This window comes from Rattus norvegicus, chromosome 5 (assembly GCF_021556685.1).
Source record: "Rattus norvegicus strain SHRSP/BbbUtx chromosome 5, alternate assembly SHRSP_T2T, whole genome shotgun sequence".
Classification (NCBI taxonomy): Eukaryota; Metazoa; Chordata; class Mammalia; order Rodentia; family Muridae; genus Rattus; species Rattus norvegicus.
Genome location: NC_141538.1, coordinates 34890341 through 34905000, shown reverse-complemented (window position 1 = coordinate 34905000; position 14660 = coordinate 34890341). Strand labels below are relative to the sequence as shown.

Genomic DNA, 14660 nt, shown 5'->3' with positions numbered 1-14660 from the left:
TGTGCTGACTTTTAAGGTAATATACCTCAGCATGTTTTGCTTACCACTCTGGAATGACAGGGAACATGATTTTTGAGCTATGGGGAAAAAAAAGAATAGAAAAGCAAACTATTCTGCTAAATTCAGGCACCGAAATTCCTAGGTTTAGACTAATCAACTAGTTACACATAAGTTCTTACAATTTTTGAGAAACCTTCCAAATAAAATCCCACAGGAAAATGGAAATTCCCAGGAAAATTTTGTACTAATGAATCTTTGTCCAGCACCATCTCTTTGTATCTGGGAATTTCCCTAATCACTCTATTTCTCTCCATAGACACTATACAAAGTGAAAGTGAAAACGGAGCACACTCCCGGTTATCACTGAACCAAAGCAGTTCCCAGAAAAAAAAAGTGGACTCTGAGCCCGAAAGATAAGCTCCAGCATCTCAACCCTGCAACTCACAAACCCTTGCTTCTAGAAAGTCACATTACCACTGTGAGCACCACTTTCCCTAATTTGCCCACGAGTTTTCCCTGACATTGAGAAGCCTGAACTTTCAGCAGAACACTTACGACCTTGTGAGCATGCTCTGGCATCTGATCTTTCCTAGGACAGTCAAATGCAGAGACAACATTTCTTTTCTTACTATTATTGTACTTCTAGCACTTAGGATAAAGGTATATTAAATGGCTATTAAATGTGTTGCCTTGGGGGTATTGGGCTGGAGGTGTGAATTACCAGGCAGGTCCAATTTTCATTTGCTCGCCTTTTAATATCAATCGAATGCCATGCACCCCACCTATTTAGGACACGTTAAAAAATCATATTAATATGAATAAAAAGGATAAAGTGTTTCTAGTATAATATAGGCAACTAAATGTAAAAATGGAGTCATAGGTATTCAATACTGTTTAATTTCCCTTTTCTTTTAATCATGAATCAAATTAGGGGACTTTGAAGCAAGTTATTTTCTCTGTATTCTTTACCATAATAAGCCAAACATAATTTAAGGACTAAAATATGGTTTCATCTAGAGAGACTTTTAATTTATCGTGAAGAAATTATTAAACACAGTTAATTCGGCTAATTTGATCTATCTCCCTGCTTTGAGAGTATATGGAGATCAAGAAAGGAGTGGTTCATTGGCATTCTGACCTAGTCTTCTAACCATATAATCAGCTTGTTTAAATGAAACTGTAGGGCCAGAGAGATGGCTCAGGAGTTAAGAGCACTGGCTGCTCTTCCAGAGGAAGATTCCCTGCATCCACATGGCAACCCACAGCTATCTGTAACTCCAGAAGGTATTTCCTTTTCTGGACTCTGTGGGTACCAGGCAGGTGTACAAACATACACATAAAAATAAATTAAGAATTTTAGCCAACTCTGATGGCAAATGCCTTCAATTCCAGCACTCTAGAGGCGAATCAGTTGGATCTCTGTGAGTTCAAAGCCAGTCTGGACTACATAGTGAGTTCCAGGAGAGCCAGGACTATGTAGAGAGACCCTGTCTCAAAGGTTAAAAAAAAGATATAATAATAATAATAATAATAATAATAATAATAATAATAATAATACTGAGGAAACCTAAAATATTCCTTGATGAATATATGATTAAATGACTATAGTGTACCCATACCATGCAGTACTACTCAGCCATTTATGAAAAGCTATTGATACAAACAAAATGTCATGTGGATATGATGCTGCATAAATTAAACAATCTGAAAACATTACATATTTTACTATTGCATTAACTATTATGGTTTGTATACAAAGCAACCTTCCAAAAGCCCGTGCACTGAAGGCTTACTTCCCCGCTGATAGCATTACCGAGAGGTCATGAGGCTTGCTTCATTTGTTGGCAATCTATTGATCAGCTCATGACTTGAAGGGGCTGATAGAAATCAGGGGCCTACTTGAAGAAAGCAGGCCACTCCGGGTATCGGTAGCCCACTGTCTGCGAAGGACAAAGAGTGTCCCTGTCCTGCCATATTTCTCTATGCTTCCTAGTGAACAGGTTTGCATGACACAGGACCCCTGCTGTGATGTCCTGCCTCATTGGGCCCCAAAGCAGTGGAGCTACCCACCAAGGACTGGAGCTCTGAAACCACAAGGCAAAATAAACTCTTCTTCCTTCAGGTAGATTTTTCTCAAGCAATGTTTCACACTGACAGAAAAGCAAGATTAGACAAGGAAAACAGATTCAGTATGCACAGAAATTTTCCTTCTGACAGCCCTGAGGAATAATTGGTGCGATTCCTCTCTCCTAGCCTGTGGTAACTTCAGTCATTCCTCGATTTACTGCAGTTGCCTTGTCCCTGTGTCTATAACCTGTCATCCCCCTATGCATGGCTATCTTGTTATTTAAATATCTACTCTTTATTATGGGGGGTCCATACTAGGTACCATAGGCCCACGCACTGACTCCAAACCCAGGAGCCTACGCTTCAACCTCCCAAGTAATGGGGTTTCAGGCACATGCCACCACCTCTGATTTAATTTTTCCTGTATCAACAGTCACCTTTGATTAAGGCCTAGACTTTAACTTAATCAGCTCTATCTTGGAAATTTTCCTGTTGCTGTAATAAAATACCCTGCAAAAGCAACCTACAGAAGGAAGAGTATATTTTAGGCTCAAAGCTGGAAGGTGCAATTGATTGCAGCAAGGGAAACAAAGGAGCAAATGCTTACAACAGGTGGTCAACTGTCCTTGATAAGAAGGGGTGGTGGACGCTTGTGTTTTTTGTAAATCGGGGCACAGTAAAAAAACCAACAAAAATCTGGGAGCAAGGTTTTTATTGTGATGGGGTGGGGGGATAGGGGCATTCAGAGATATCTGCAAGAATCCAGGGCTAACAGAAACAGAAGAGGACTGGGCATGTCCAAAATTTATCTGTGAGGAAAGCAAGAATAGCAGATAGCATCAAGAGAGAATTTCAAGACTAGTGTGCACATCAAGAAGGGGAGAGACTTGCTGTCATATAGAGACAGGGAGTATCCAGGAGGAGGGAATCCTGGGAATTACAACAGTCTGGGAGCTAGTCTGGAGGAGTGAGAGTAGGCATACAGCAAATCAGAGTGTAGATAATCAACAAGATAGCAAGCTTCTGGCTTTTCCCGAAAGTGTGACCTTTCTGGGTGACTTATCTGGGCATGTTCTAGGCACGGCATGGATAGGTCAAAGCTTGCACAGTGAGATACTAGGGACTTACACCTCTGTTTTCAAGCTGACCAATGCAAAAAGAGGGGGAAAGGAACCTATCCTATGTCACCAAAACACTCGAACTACCAATCTTCCAAGGGAAAGCAGATTTCAGTATCTATCTCCTCCCTACTTATGATCAGTCTGTTCTTCTGTGTCGAGTGTATGTTTGTGTGTGCTTGTGCATGTGTGTGTGTACTTGTGTGCATGTGTGTGTATGTGTACATGTGCATGTGTATGTATGCGTGTGCATGTCCATGTGAGTGTGCATGTGTGTGTGCAAGTGCATATGTGTGTGTATGTGTGTGCATGGGTGTGCACACATACTATACTTTTAATAAAACTTGATTGCTTGCTATTGCTGTGATTTTTTTTCCCTCTGTCTTTTAATTGTTTAATTGTTGGGGAAAACTGAACTCAATCCATGACCCTGGATGGTAACTAAGTAGAACCCAATACTACTACACTTGACTTGAAACTGGGCTGTTTTTTGAAAAAGTGTGTTATTTTGCAAAATGTTTGTATCTTATTTCTAAATGAGATGTGAATCTCTTAAAGCTGATATTTCCTAAACTAATGTAGTAAGACACAAATAAACTTTATTCACAATAACATTTAGGTATAATTTTGTAGGATTTTAAATAAATGAGTTCAACATATAGGTGTGGTACTTATTTTTGAGGCTAATTTGTCTGTTTTGTTTAAGTGTTTGTCTAGTAAATTCATTTCAATATTAATGTCTTAAGCTTTCTATCATTAACTAGGTGATTATGAAAATTAAATGTATATATTCACAAAAATCCATGTATGTATATACATACATACATACATATATGTACCCATATATTCTTAGTTAAGAATATATACTCATTATATTGAGTTCCTATTTTTAAACTTATATTTTTTATTTATGTGCGTTGCCTACAGAAGCCAGAAGAGGTGGTCAGATTCTCTGGAGCTGGAGAACAGGCAGCTGTGAGCCACTAGATTCGAGTACTAGTAACAAACCTCAGGTCCTGTGGAAGAACAGAAAGCCCTCTTAATGGCTTACCCATGACTCTAGCCCAAGAAAACATAATCTTAGAATGCAGACTTGTAAAAAAAAAAAAACTATTAAGAACTAGTGTGTAGGAAAGGAAATGTCGATGTTGTATACATATTACATTACTAATATAAGGAACACATCACAGATTGCAACATCCTGGTGGGTGTAGGATCATGGAACTATATCGCTCATATGAGATACTTGCCCCAAACGTCGTACTGAACAGTCATTTAAGTAGAAAGGTGTTTAAAGTAAAAAGATGAAATAGTGATGGCTTTTGGTTGTTTGGTTTTTTGCTTTTTGTTTTTGTTTTTGTCTTTGTTTTTCTTCTCGGATAGAAGACTTCCCAAACACAAGAAATGGTTCTATTTTTCAATTTGTGCATAGGCCTTGGGGAATAAAAGGAGAAAGAGTGTCCTGGTAAGAGAGCTTGTCACAGAAGCTAAACACCTCAATTTGTCACACTGACAACGCTGACCTCTCTACCTCACTCCTCAAGTGTCAGACACTGAGTAAAGATTGGGGCAAAGGCAACCACATAGTAACAGCGCAGGAAGTGGGGCCTTAACGAAGTCACCAGACTCCCCAGTCACCCCACACCCTATCGCTTCTGGGGTTTGGAAGCTAAGGAAGACACGCAGGCCAAAGGAAAATCCAGCCGACCCACCTGACACCGGCTTGGAGGACTGCGGAGGGATTTTCCCCAGAGGAAAACTTTTCCAGGCCTCAGTGGTGCCCACTCGGCTGTCGAGGGAGGGAAGCCTCTGACACTCGCCTGGGTTAACCTCATGAGCTGCAGAGGGAGGGAGGAGCGGGCAGAGGGAGGAGCCGGCGAGGGGAGGAGCCGGCGGGGGAGGAGCCGAAGGGGGGAGGAGTCTACAGAGGAAGAGCAGGTCGAGGGAGGAGCCAGCAGATAGTGGAGCCTGCAGAGGGAGAAGCTAGCGAAGAGAGGAGCTTGCAGAGGAGGAGCCAATGGAGGGAGGAGCGGGCGGAAGGTGAAGCCAGAGGACCGACCAGCTGGCGGAGGAGGAGTTGGCGGAGGAGGAGCCCGCGGAGAGAGGAGCTAAAGAAGGGAGGAGCCGGCGGAGGAGGGGCCGGCGGAGGGAGGGATCGGGGTAGGAGTCGAAGGCTGAGGAGCTGGTGAAGGTAAGAGCCCGGCCTAGAAAAGCCGGCGGAGGGAGGAACCCACGGAACCCAGGAGGAGGGCGGAGGAAGGTCCGCCTCGGCGCGGCCGCAGACCCGACGGGCTCCCAGGGACAGCCGGCCGGGCCGGAACTGCAGAGAATGGGCCGCCCCGGGACCTAGCGCACCGCAGCACGGGCCGCGGCCAGGGTCGGGCGGAGCCGCTGCGCAGCTGGAGCCATGAACGGGGACGCCATCTGCAGCGCGCTGCCCCACATCCCCTACCACAAGCTCGCCGACCTGCACTACCTCAGCCGCGGCGCCTCAGGCACCGTCTCGTCGGCAAGACACGCGGACTGGCGGGTGCGGGTGGCAGTGAAGCACCTGCACATTCACACGCCGCTGCTCGACAGGTAGGGCGCGGACGTGGGACCCCACGCAAGTGCGGGCCGACGCGTTATCATCCTGACCGCACTGATGGTGATGCGCCGGCTCCGCCGCGGCGAGTCCTTAAGTTTTTGGGCTATCCTGGCCCAAGAGAGAAATTGTCCTGGACCTGCGTCAGACTTCGCAACTCGCCTCTCCACCGCCCTGCCTCTCCTCCCATCCAAGGTGTTCTTTCTCTCTCTCTCTCTCTCCAGAACCCTGCAATCACGGCCACCTCTAAAAGTGTGTTGGTACAGTGCTTGTGGGCTTTGCTCTATTTTAGCTAGCTGTTAGTCACAAGAGCTGTGGGGCTCTGGCAACTGCTCTTCGAAACGAAGTACTAAGCAGTGAGTGCAAAATACACACCGGATTTTGAACATTTAGCGCCTGTGTGTGTGTGTGTGTGTGTGTGTGTGTGTGTGTGTGTGTGTGTGTGTAGTTTTTGTATTGATTAAACGTCAAAATATTTTTCTAGGGTTTTATGTGTGTTTCACTCCATAGTTTTATTGAGCAGTGCTGCTCCTGAGCCTGCGTATTATGTCTTGGTTTGGTTGGATTTTGGTTGGTTTTGTTTTGTTTGTGGTTTATTACGTGCACTCATGAATTTCGGATATCAAATTCTACATTACCAGTTGTTATTCGAGCTCTTGCTTTGGAAGTCCCCAAAGGAAGTGTGCTCTGTTTTTGTAACAGTAAGATGAATCAAAAGCTATTAAATGGTCAAAACTTGTGAAGATTGAAAACAAATTTGACCATCCCTTGTCCTGGCATTATTTGGATCCAGCTCCCATATATTCAGAAGAAGAAGAAAAAAAAAAAAAGCATTGGTTTCTGTTTCCAGGAAAACATTACAACTAAATACCATAGATCTGTGACTGTATGTGTTAGTCAATGGGTCTAGTCAGAACTCTTCGTATTTTTCTTCCATCAGAAACTGAGCCGGACCTTCATTCAGTCCTTAGTGCACTTGCTAACACTGGTGGTTGCAGTGTTCTCTTCTCCTGGATCTAGTGTGGAAATACAGATATCATAGTGGCCCTATTGGTCAGAGGCCATTAATGCTGGGTATCAGGGCAGTTCCAGCATCAAATAATTCTCTTGCTTCAGCCCTGATAAAATGTTAGACTTTCATCTGCCTGTGCTCTTTTTTTCCATTATTGGCAAGATCACATTGTAGTAGTCAATGGAGCCAGTGCTCTGTGTGTGTGTGTGTGTGTGTGTGTGTGTGCGTGTGTGTGTGTGTGCGCGCGCACATGCATGAACACACAGTAGTCAACATTAAAAGGGAGGTTGGTTAGGAATCAAGCAAATAGTCTATGCAAATGTAGCACTAATAGACCACTATCTATACTAAAGCTAGTTGATTTTTCTTACTTTGGTTTCTGCTTTTCAAGGCTTAAATTTACCTAAGCTTTGTTTGTGTCATTTGTAGGCCGAGGGATAAAGATGGGAAAAAAGTTGTTGCTTTCCCAAATTCGCCAACCACTTCATAGTATAATTCCGTTGAATTAGATAGGAAAATACCTTTATAAGACCAACAAAACCCCCTTGCCCTACTGCATTGCACTCTTTTATCTTGCTGTCTAAGATCTTTCCATGAGCACAGGCCTAGGATTATGCAATTGACTCTGAGGGTATCTTACTTCCTCACCTATAAAATATGAATAATAAACACTATACATATACTTGTGGTGCTCTGGTGTGGATAATGTACCCATTGTTCTTTAAGATTACCTGAAAAGAAAATAAGTTTATGTGACGTTACATGTTATTTTAACAATTAGTGAGTCACTCTCCGTAGCCAATGAGTGGGACTTCCATAGCAATCTTCCCGCTTTAGTGAACTGCTGACTCCTGTTGGCTGTTCAAGTACCCTAGAGATGGATAGCTGTTTCCTATTGAAATTTTGAGTTGGGTAATTTTAGTGATATAATTATTGAAGCTATATTTTAAAAATCTTTTGCTTTTATTTTCCCCCTCAATCTTGTTGAAATCTAACCTCACAAACCATCTGATTTGCTTTTCTCATCAAACAGTAGACTAGGAAAAACAGACTTTACCAGAGCTACAATTTAAATGTGACTTAAAACCTGTCGCTTTGTGTTGTGGTCACCAAAGGATCATTCGTTTTTCTAACTGTAGATGCCCCATATGTAAAATGGAGATAATGAAACCAGCTCTAGAGAGTTGCCCAGGGTTTAGAGTGCATATAAAATGGCTGACAAGGAGGACGAATACATCATACCTTTTCTTGTGTATATGTACATGCATGTGTATATACACGTAGGGGATGCATGTGCTGCTCCACATGCATGATGTATAAGCCAGGGGTCAACCTCAGGTGTTGTTCCTCAAGACCACCTCAGGACCACCATTTAGTGTGAGAGTGTATGTGTGTGTGTGTGTGTGTGTGTGTGTGTGTGTGTGTGTGTGTTTAATGTTTTGGAGTGTTCATTATTGTTGGCTTTTTTGTCTGTATTAGGAATTAAACTCAGAGTCTCCGGCTTGTATGACAATCACTTTACCGACTGTGCTGTCTCCTAATCCCTTATTTCATACTTTGGACAGAAAGAGGAAAGGTTATTTTATATGTATGTGTCACTGGAACTTCTACACTGTGCCCTCTCATTTCAAGTGTCCAGGGATCTTTGGGTTCATCCTGTAAGGCACTACACAGCAACTGTCTTGTTGACCCATATCTCTTGGGGCAAACACAGAACTTGAGAAATTGAAGTTTAATTGGATGAGCTTCACAGACTGATAGAACTGGTTTCTTTACAGCTGAGATCAGGGACAGAGAATAGGGACTTGGTTATGTTGCCTTGCACCTCTTGAATTTAGAAGCATAATATATTTTGCCTACTCAAAGACTTAATAACCTCTAACTATGGTTGGGTGTGTGTCCCTGAGTCTCTCCGTGTGCTTTAAGTAGTCTGGTCAGGACTGTCTGTTGGTATTCTTATTTCAGCAGTCATTCGTCCAGGGCTCGGGTTTCTTAAGAGCCAACTAATCATCATCACTTACCCAATAGGCTTCTCCTGGAAGCATTTCTATTTATGTCATCGCTGCCAACACCCATGCATCTGGGCATAAGAAGATGGTGTCAATATCAGCTCTCCCCCATTGCTTCTGCTCATTGAAGTCCCTTATAGCCAGTCAGTCCTGGCTCATACTATTCTTTTCAGCCAGTGTTTTCTTGTCTTTCCACTACTACTTTATCAGTTCAGGCTCCCTTGCTTTCTATCTGAACTATTGTTACAATCTTCAAAGTTGTTCCTCTTTCTCTCAATCCCATCTCCTGAACCAAGACCTTTATACCTTCTTTTACTGATTTCTTTTCTCTCGCTCCAAACCTTCCATTGCACCTGACGTGAGACAAAGTGGTTCGGGGCATTTTAGGGTCCCAGCATGCCACTTATGCCACCCTCCCATACAGACACTCTTTCATAACCTAGCTCTCTTGGCACAGTCACAGCCTTACTTTCACTTCCCCAATTCATTTGACACGTGGCTGTCAGACATGCACTCTGTTGCTCGATAGTAGGCATTGCTGTAAGTCCTGGGGATGGATACACACGTGTGCAAAAGAGAAGCAAGGTCTTGCTTGTGGTGGAGGCCCCGTTTACTTCCTGTGCCTTCTCTCTGATGTTGAATTCTAGCCATACTTCAGGTTCCATTGAAAGTCTACCTATTTGAAGACTGGTGGTGACTTTACCATGCTCAAAATTCTCTCTCCTCTGAATGCCCCATAGTTTGCTTCTCTCTCTTTCTTTCTCTCTCTCTCTCTCTCTTTCTTTCTCTCTCTCTCTCTCTTTCTTTCTCTCTCTCTCTCTTTCCTCTCTCTCTGTGTTATATAAATATATATTTATATATGTATATTATATATGTAAAATATATGGTAATTATCACATTATTCTTTGTATTATTTATTTATTTTCCTTATCTGAATTATGGGCCTTTAAAGGCAAAGATGCCATTTTGTCTTTGTATGTGATAAAATGTGTCCACAGCACTATTTGATAATCACTTTTATTCATGATCACCTAAGAAAACACAGATATGTACATTAATGATTCACTACAGTAGTAAAATTACAGGTACAAAGTAACAACAAAGATAATTTTATGGTTGGGGGGTCACCACAACGTGAAGAACTGTATTTAAGGGTCACAGCGTTAGGAATGTTGAAAACCACTGGCCTAAGCTATTACATCCCCAATGTTAGAATGTTTTAGAGTTCATGTTTGGAAAACTTTCCTATGGCACATAACAATAAAATGTAATGTTCTTCTAATCAAATGTGTTCCTTTTAGTATAAAATAATCTCGAAAATTGAATTAGCTCAAGCATCAGTCATTCTAACATAGGTGGATTTTTGGAGCTTCCTCTTACACTGTTCCTTCCCTTTCCTAGAAAAAGCACAGTAACGACCCATGTGCTGCGCTTTGACTGTTCGTGGGAAGTACAGTCATCAGCATGCGTAGCCCTCTTCCCACCAGTGGTTAATGCAAGTTATTTTGACTGCCCTCTAACAGACCAGTAGAGTACAGACAGTGGATAGCATCTCTATTTTGAATATGGTCAAGCTAAGGGACACAGACGTTGAAGCTACGTAGCTAATTAGTGGGAGAAATCCAAACTTAATTAATCTGTGTGCATGGTATTTGTAGGTGTTTTTCATTATCTGAAATAATTGTCTTCTTTTCCCCTTAGTGAAAGAAATGATATCTTACGAGAAGCCGAAATATTACATAAAGCAAGATTTAGTTACATTCTTCCAATATTGGGAATTTGCAATGAGCCTGAATTTTTGGGCATAGTTACTGAATACATGCCAAACGGATCATTAAATGAGCTTCTACACAGAGTGAGTACTGCTTGTTTTCAGTGGCTTTAACCATTGTTCAGTCTGCTCAAGCTAAATATAATATTTTTGTTCTTCAGCCATATTTCTTTGCAAGTATAAATGAATCATACCAGGTAGGCATGGGAAATAGAAGAAATTCATACTACATAGTTCACTGTTAAGTCATATATTATATTAGTGATGATTTAGGATCCAAATTAAGTATTAGCAGTTAGTGGACCAAGTAAATTATCTTCAGTGACGTGATACATGACATTTTTCCATCTATAGCAGTTTGAGCCAGTACTGACTTATTTCCCAAGGTATGAGTTACTCTGACTTTTATTTGTGAATCCTATCAACAAACACACTTGGGAGTCCTCATTCTCAAAATGCATATATTCTATTTTTATTTTTGCTTGATCTTACACACTGATTTTTTTTTTCCAGTCTGCGTTTTCTTTCAGAAATCATTTTAGGTCAGATGCTGCATTTTATGAGGATTTGAGCTAATTAAAGTTGCATACTACCTTGAACACCTGTGGCTCTCCCGCATTATACTATGCCACAGTGCTGTCTACGCAGGCGAGGGAAGGTGGGCACCGCTGTCAGCCACTCATGGAGTGACTTCCTCTTTGTTTCAGAATACATCGCATTCTATTCATGACTTGTGACCATCTGAAACAAAGACGGATTAAAGTAACTCGTGTCAGTCTGTAAGGTTTGTGTACCTGCCCCAGGAGTCAACTCAAAAAGATTCCACCAATCAGCTTCTTTTTGGTTGTTTGAGAACTGGAGTTTAAGCAGAGATTCTAATCTTTTCTTTCCACATCCCTGTAGATATTCTGGCACCCAGATTTGGAGCCTACTGGAAATTCTGTAGCCTTCGCTAGGGGTATTGCTAACTCTTAGATGTGACCGTAAAGCATAGATTGCCACTGTCCCCTTGACTGCATGAGGAAAAGTCCCACATGGCACTGCCGTGCAGAGGCCCCGTTGCTCCTTTAAACTTCATAGTGTTTTGAAAAAGTTGCCTTTGTACAGACCAACAAAAGATTCGCTTACTCCTAGGCACTAAGCGTATGTGTTCCCAAGGAAGTAATACTCTGCGTTGGAATTTCCTATTCCTTTCGGTTCCTTAGTCTAGTACCCTGAATTATACACTAGTTACTCACCATGGAGTTTATCTTGAAGCACTCATCCCTCACATCATAAAAGATCATTGAATGAAAAATGGAGATATACTATAAAAACAGCCTAAAATGTTTTGAAACATCTCCCTACCAATTGGTAACTGAAATTTAAGCAAGTTTGTTTTCAGGATCATAAGGCCATTTTTAGCACTTCCAAAAAAAGTGACTTTTGCTTAATGTTTTTTTAAAAATGAACCCATGGGTATGGTGCCTGATTGGCATTACCACCTTTTCCAAAGTGTCTGATTTTTCTGAGTGTACACATTCTCCTGGGAAACCGAGTGAGCTTCATTTATTCAGAAAGAATTATTTTTAAAGAAACTCACGTGAATATAGGTTTAGAAACAAAAGTGGTCTTAGATTTCACAAAAAGAAAATTCCCAAAAGTTAATGTTTCAAGAGGTAAAGTCAATAAATTGTGTTATGAAAAAGTCTGAGCTCCAGTGGGGTGACTCAGAAGGACACAGACACTGTCACCCAATAAGACAACCTTGACCTGAGGCTGAGCCCAAAGCCTTTGTCAAGGTGCAGGGGAAGCACTCACTTCAGGAAGTCGTCCTGACCTCTACACTCACACTCTGACACATGTACCCCCTCACATGTATACACACAAACTATAGTAACAAATTAAATGTTTTGCTGATATGACATATTGACACTCCAAATAAATGTAATACACTGACAATTTTTAATTGATGTAGAGATTATGTGACAATTATAGTTTTAAATGAATATGAAGAGTTAAAATTTTGAATGGATGGCTTAGCATGTCAGAAGCAATGATACATGTTTTTCTCTGTGTGCATGTGCTTATGGGTCTAAGTGATTAGATGAAGCCATGGAACTCGGTGGTACAGGAGAGTGTAAAACCATGTGTCTGTATATACATACAAATAACTGAGAGCGGTTTCTTCTAAAGAACAAGACAGGAATGCCATGCAATGGCATGGCCAATAGAAGAAGAAAAACACCACTGCTGTCGTTATCAGGAACAATTCTAAAACTTAAAATATAAGAATATGAAACAGTATCAATTGATACTATGTTATAAAATTGAGTGTGCATTTCATCTTAGTTTGTAATCTGTTTCCTCGTGGATTTATTAATTTTTAACTGCTAAATTAAGGTAGTACTTTTCATTTTATTTCTTTCACTGTACAAAGAAAACTGAATATCCTGAGATTGCATGGCCATTGAGATTCCGCATCCTGCATGAAATTGCTCTTGGTGTAAATTACCTGCACAATATGAACCCCCCTCTGCTTCATCATGACTTAAAGACTCAGAATATCTTGTTGGATAATGAATTTCATGTTAAGGTAACTAATTGCGGGGCTGGGGTGTGGATTTCTCTGGGTCTTTTTCTTAATAATTCTGAAAAGGCGTTTCACTAGTATCTTAACTTCTGTCTTCAATACCACCTCCCTGTGGCTTGGGGCTGGGAAACCTGACTGGGTAGGTGAGGGAATGAAGCAATCTCAGGCTGCAAAGATCCAGGGGAGGAAGCTCTAGTTCCCAGCATTTGCACAAACTGCCAACCTTGCAATGGGACCAGGGGTTTTGCATTCCTATGGGTCTGAGGCATTGGGGGTCCTTAATATACATGCTCATGGCTCTTTGTCAGCAAGATTCATTCACTTAGGTGGTTTCAGCTCTCCATACTTCAGCCCCTTTCCTGAAGTGGTTCGGTTATTCTTGTTTGTTTGTTGTGGGACTGGGGAAGCTATGGGATAGCATGGAGGGTAGGCCGCATGTCCCCGCACACTTAGCTCTGTGAGCCCCCATCTCACCTTTGCCCCACCAGAGGAGGTCGTGAAACCCTGTATCCAAATTAAACTTCCTCTTGCCTTATAAGACCATGTCTAGCAGGACCTGGAATTCCTCCTTATACAAATGGGGCATCCCCATTTCCCAGACCCTGGCCAACAATGTACCCTCACCCCATAGTCCCTACTCACCTCCCACAGATTGTAAAAGAGCTGTCTCACTGATCTCACTGCCCTCTGAGGCCTCTCAGCTGCACACCATCCCCATCCCGCTCCTCCACTCTGACAGGCACTTTATATGAAACGGGTTCATGGGTATCCCGGCTTGGCATGGAACTCAGGAATCTCTTACCTCTGCCTTCCTAGTGCTGGGATTAAAGGTATGCACCACCACCACCACCACCACCACCACCACCACCACCAACAACAACAACAACAACAACAACAACAACAGCCCTGGCTTAAGGCTCAGTTATTCTTAAACTTTAGAGACAGGATTTGGTACAAAATAGCAATTCACTGTGTTTCTTAGTTACAGTTGTCAAAAATGTTTTACCTTTGTTTTCTTTTCTGTTTTAAAATTAGGGTAGAGTCATAGGAAATTATAAATGAACCTGGCTTCATGTACCCCTTACCCAGTTTCCCTGCATAATTAGAACTCAGCTTCCAGACCAGAAACTGGACAGGAATTGGAGATTTTTGACCATCTTTTGATGTGCTTCCCATGTCACCCGTATAGCCATCCGTGAAAAGCTTTTTCATGAGTCCATTTCCTAACTGAGTGTTTCATTTTTATCATTCAGTTTTAAGAACCCCATATATATTTTGAATGAGTCCTTCATTCATCAGATAATTTTCAGATATTTCTTTCAAATACTTCTCCACTGCTTGTGTTGTTCTCTCTCTCTCTCTCTCTCTCTCTCTCTCTCTCTCTCTCTCTGTGTGTGTGTGTGTGTGTGTGTGAGAGAGAGAGAGAGAGAGAGAGAGGGAGAGGGAGAGGGAGAGGGAGAGAGAGAGAGAGAGAGATCGATCATTGGCTATTCTGGTTGGCTAGAGACAGAATCCTCCATTCTCCAG

At 41.9% G+C, this 14660-nt stretch overlaps 2 protein-coding genes across 11 annotated transcripts in view; one reads left to right on the top strand and one right to left on the bottom strand.

Annotated features, from left to right (window-relative positions):
* The window catches only part of LOC120102838 (uncharacterized), a 108802-nt gene extending 103736 nt beyond the window's left edge, over window positions 1-5066 (bottom strand). For 3 of the 5 annotated variants that reach the window (XR_015620159.1, XR_015620158.1, XR_015620157.1), the window contains exon 1: window positions 4898-4996. Coding sequence is in view for 1 of the 5 variants with exons in the window: in XM_087551496.1 (XP_087407622.1) it covers window positions 4898-5020 (123 nt within the window). In the remaining 4 variants the exon portion in view is untranslated. Of the gene's footprint in view, window positions 1-4897 lie in introns of all 5 variants that reach the window. The other 2 variants (XR_015620156.1, XM_087551496.1) reach the window with 1 other exon arrangement.
* Window positions 5067-5320: 254 nt separating this feature from the next.
* Window positions 5321-14660, top strand: part of Ripk2 (receptor-interacting serine-threonine kinase 2) — a 31226-nt gene continuing 21886 nt past the window's right edge. For 2 of the 6 annotated variants that reach the window (XR_015619799.1, XR_015619798.1), the window contains exons 1-3: window positions 5321-5765; window positions 10492-10645; window positions 12981-13136. Coding sequence is in view for 4 of the 6 variants with exons in the window: in NM_001191865.1 (NP_001178794.1) it covers window positions 5593-5765; window positions 10492-10645; window positions 12981-13136 (483 nt within the window). In the remaining 2 variants the exon portion in view is untranslated. 6 annotated transcript variants of the gene reach the window in all.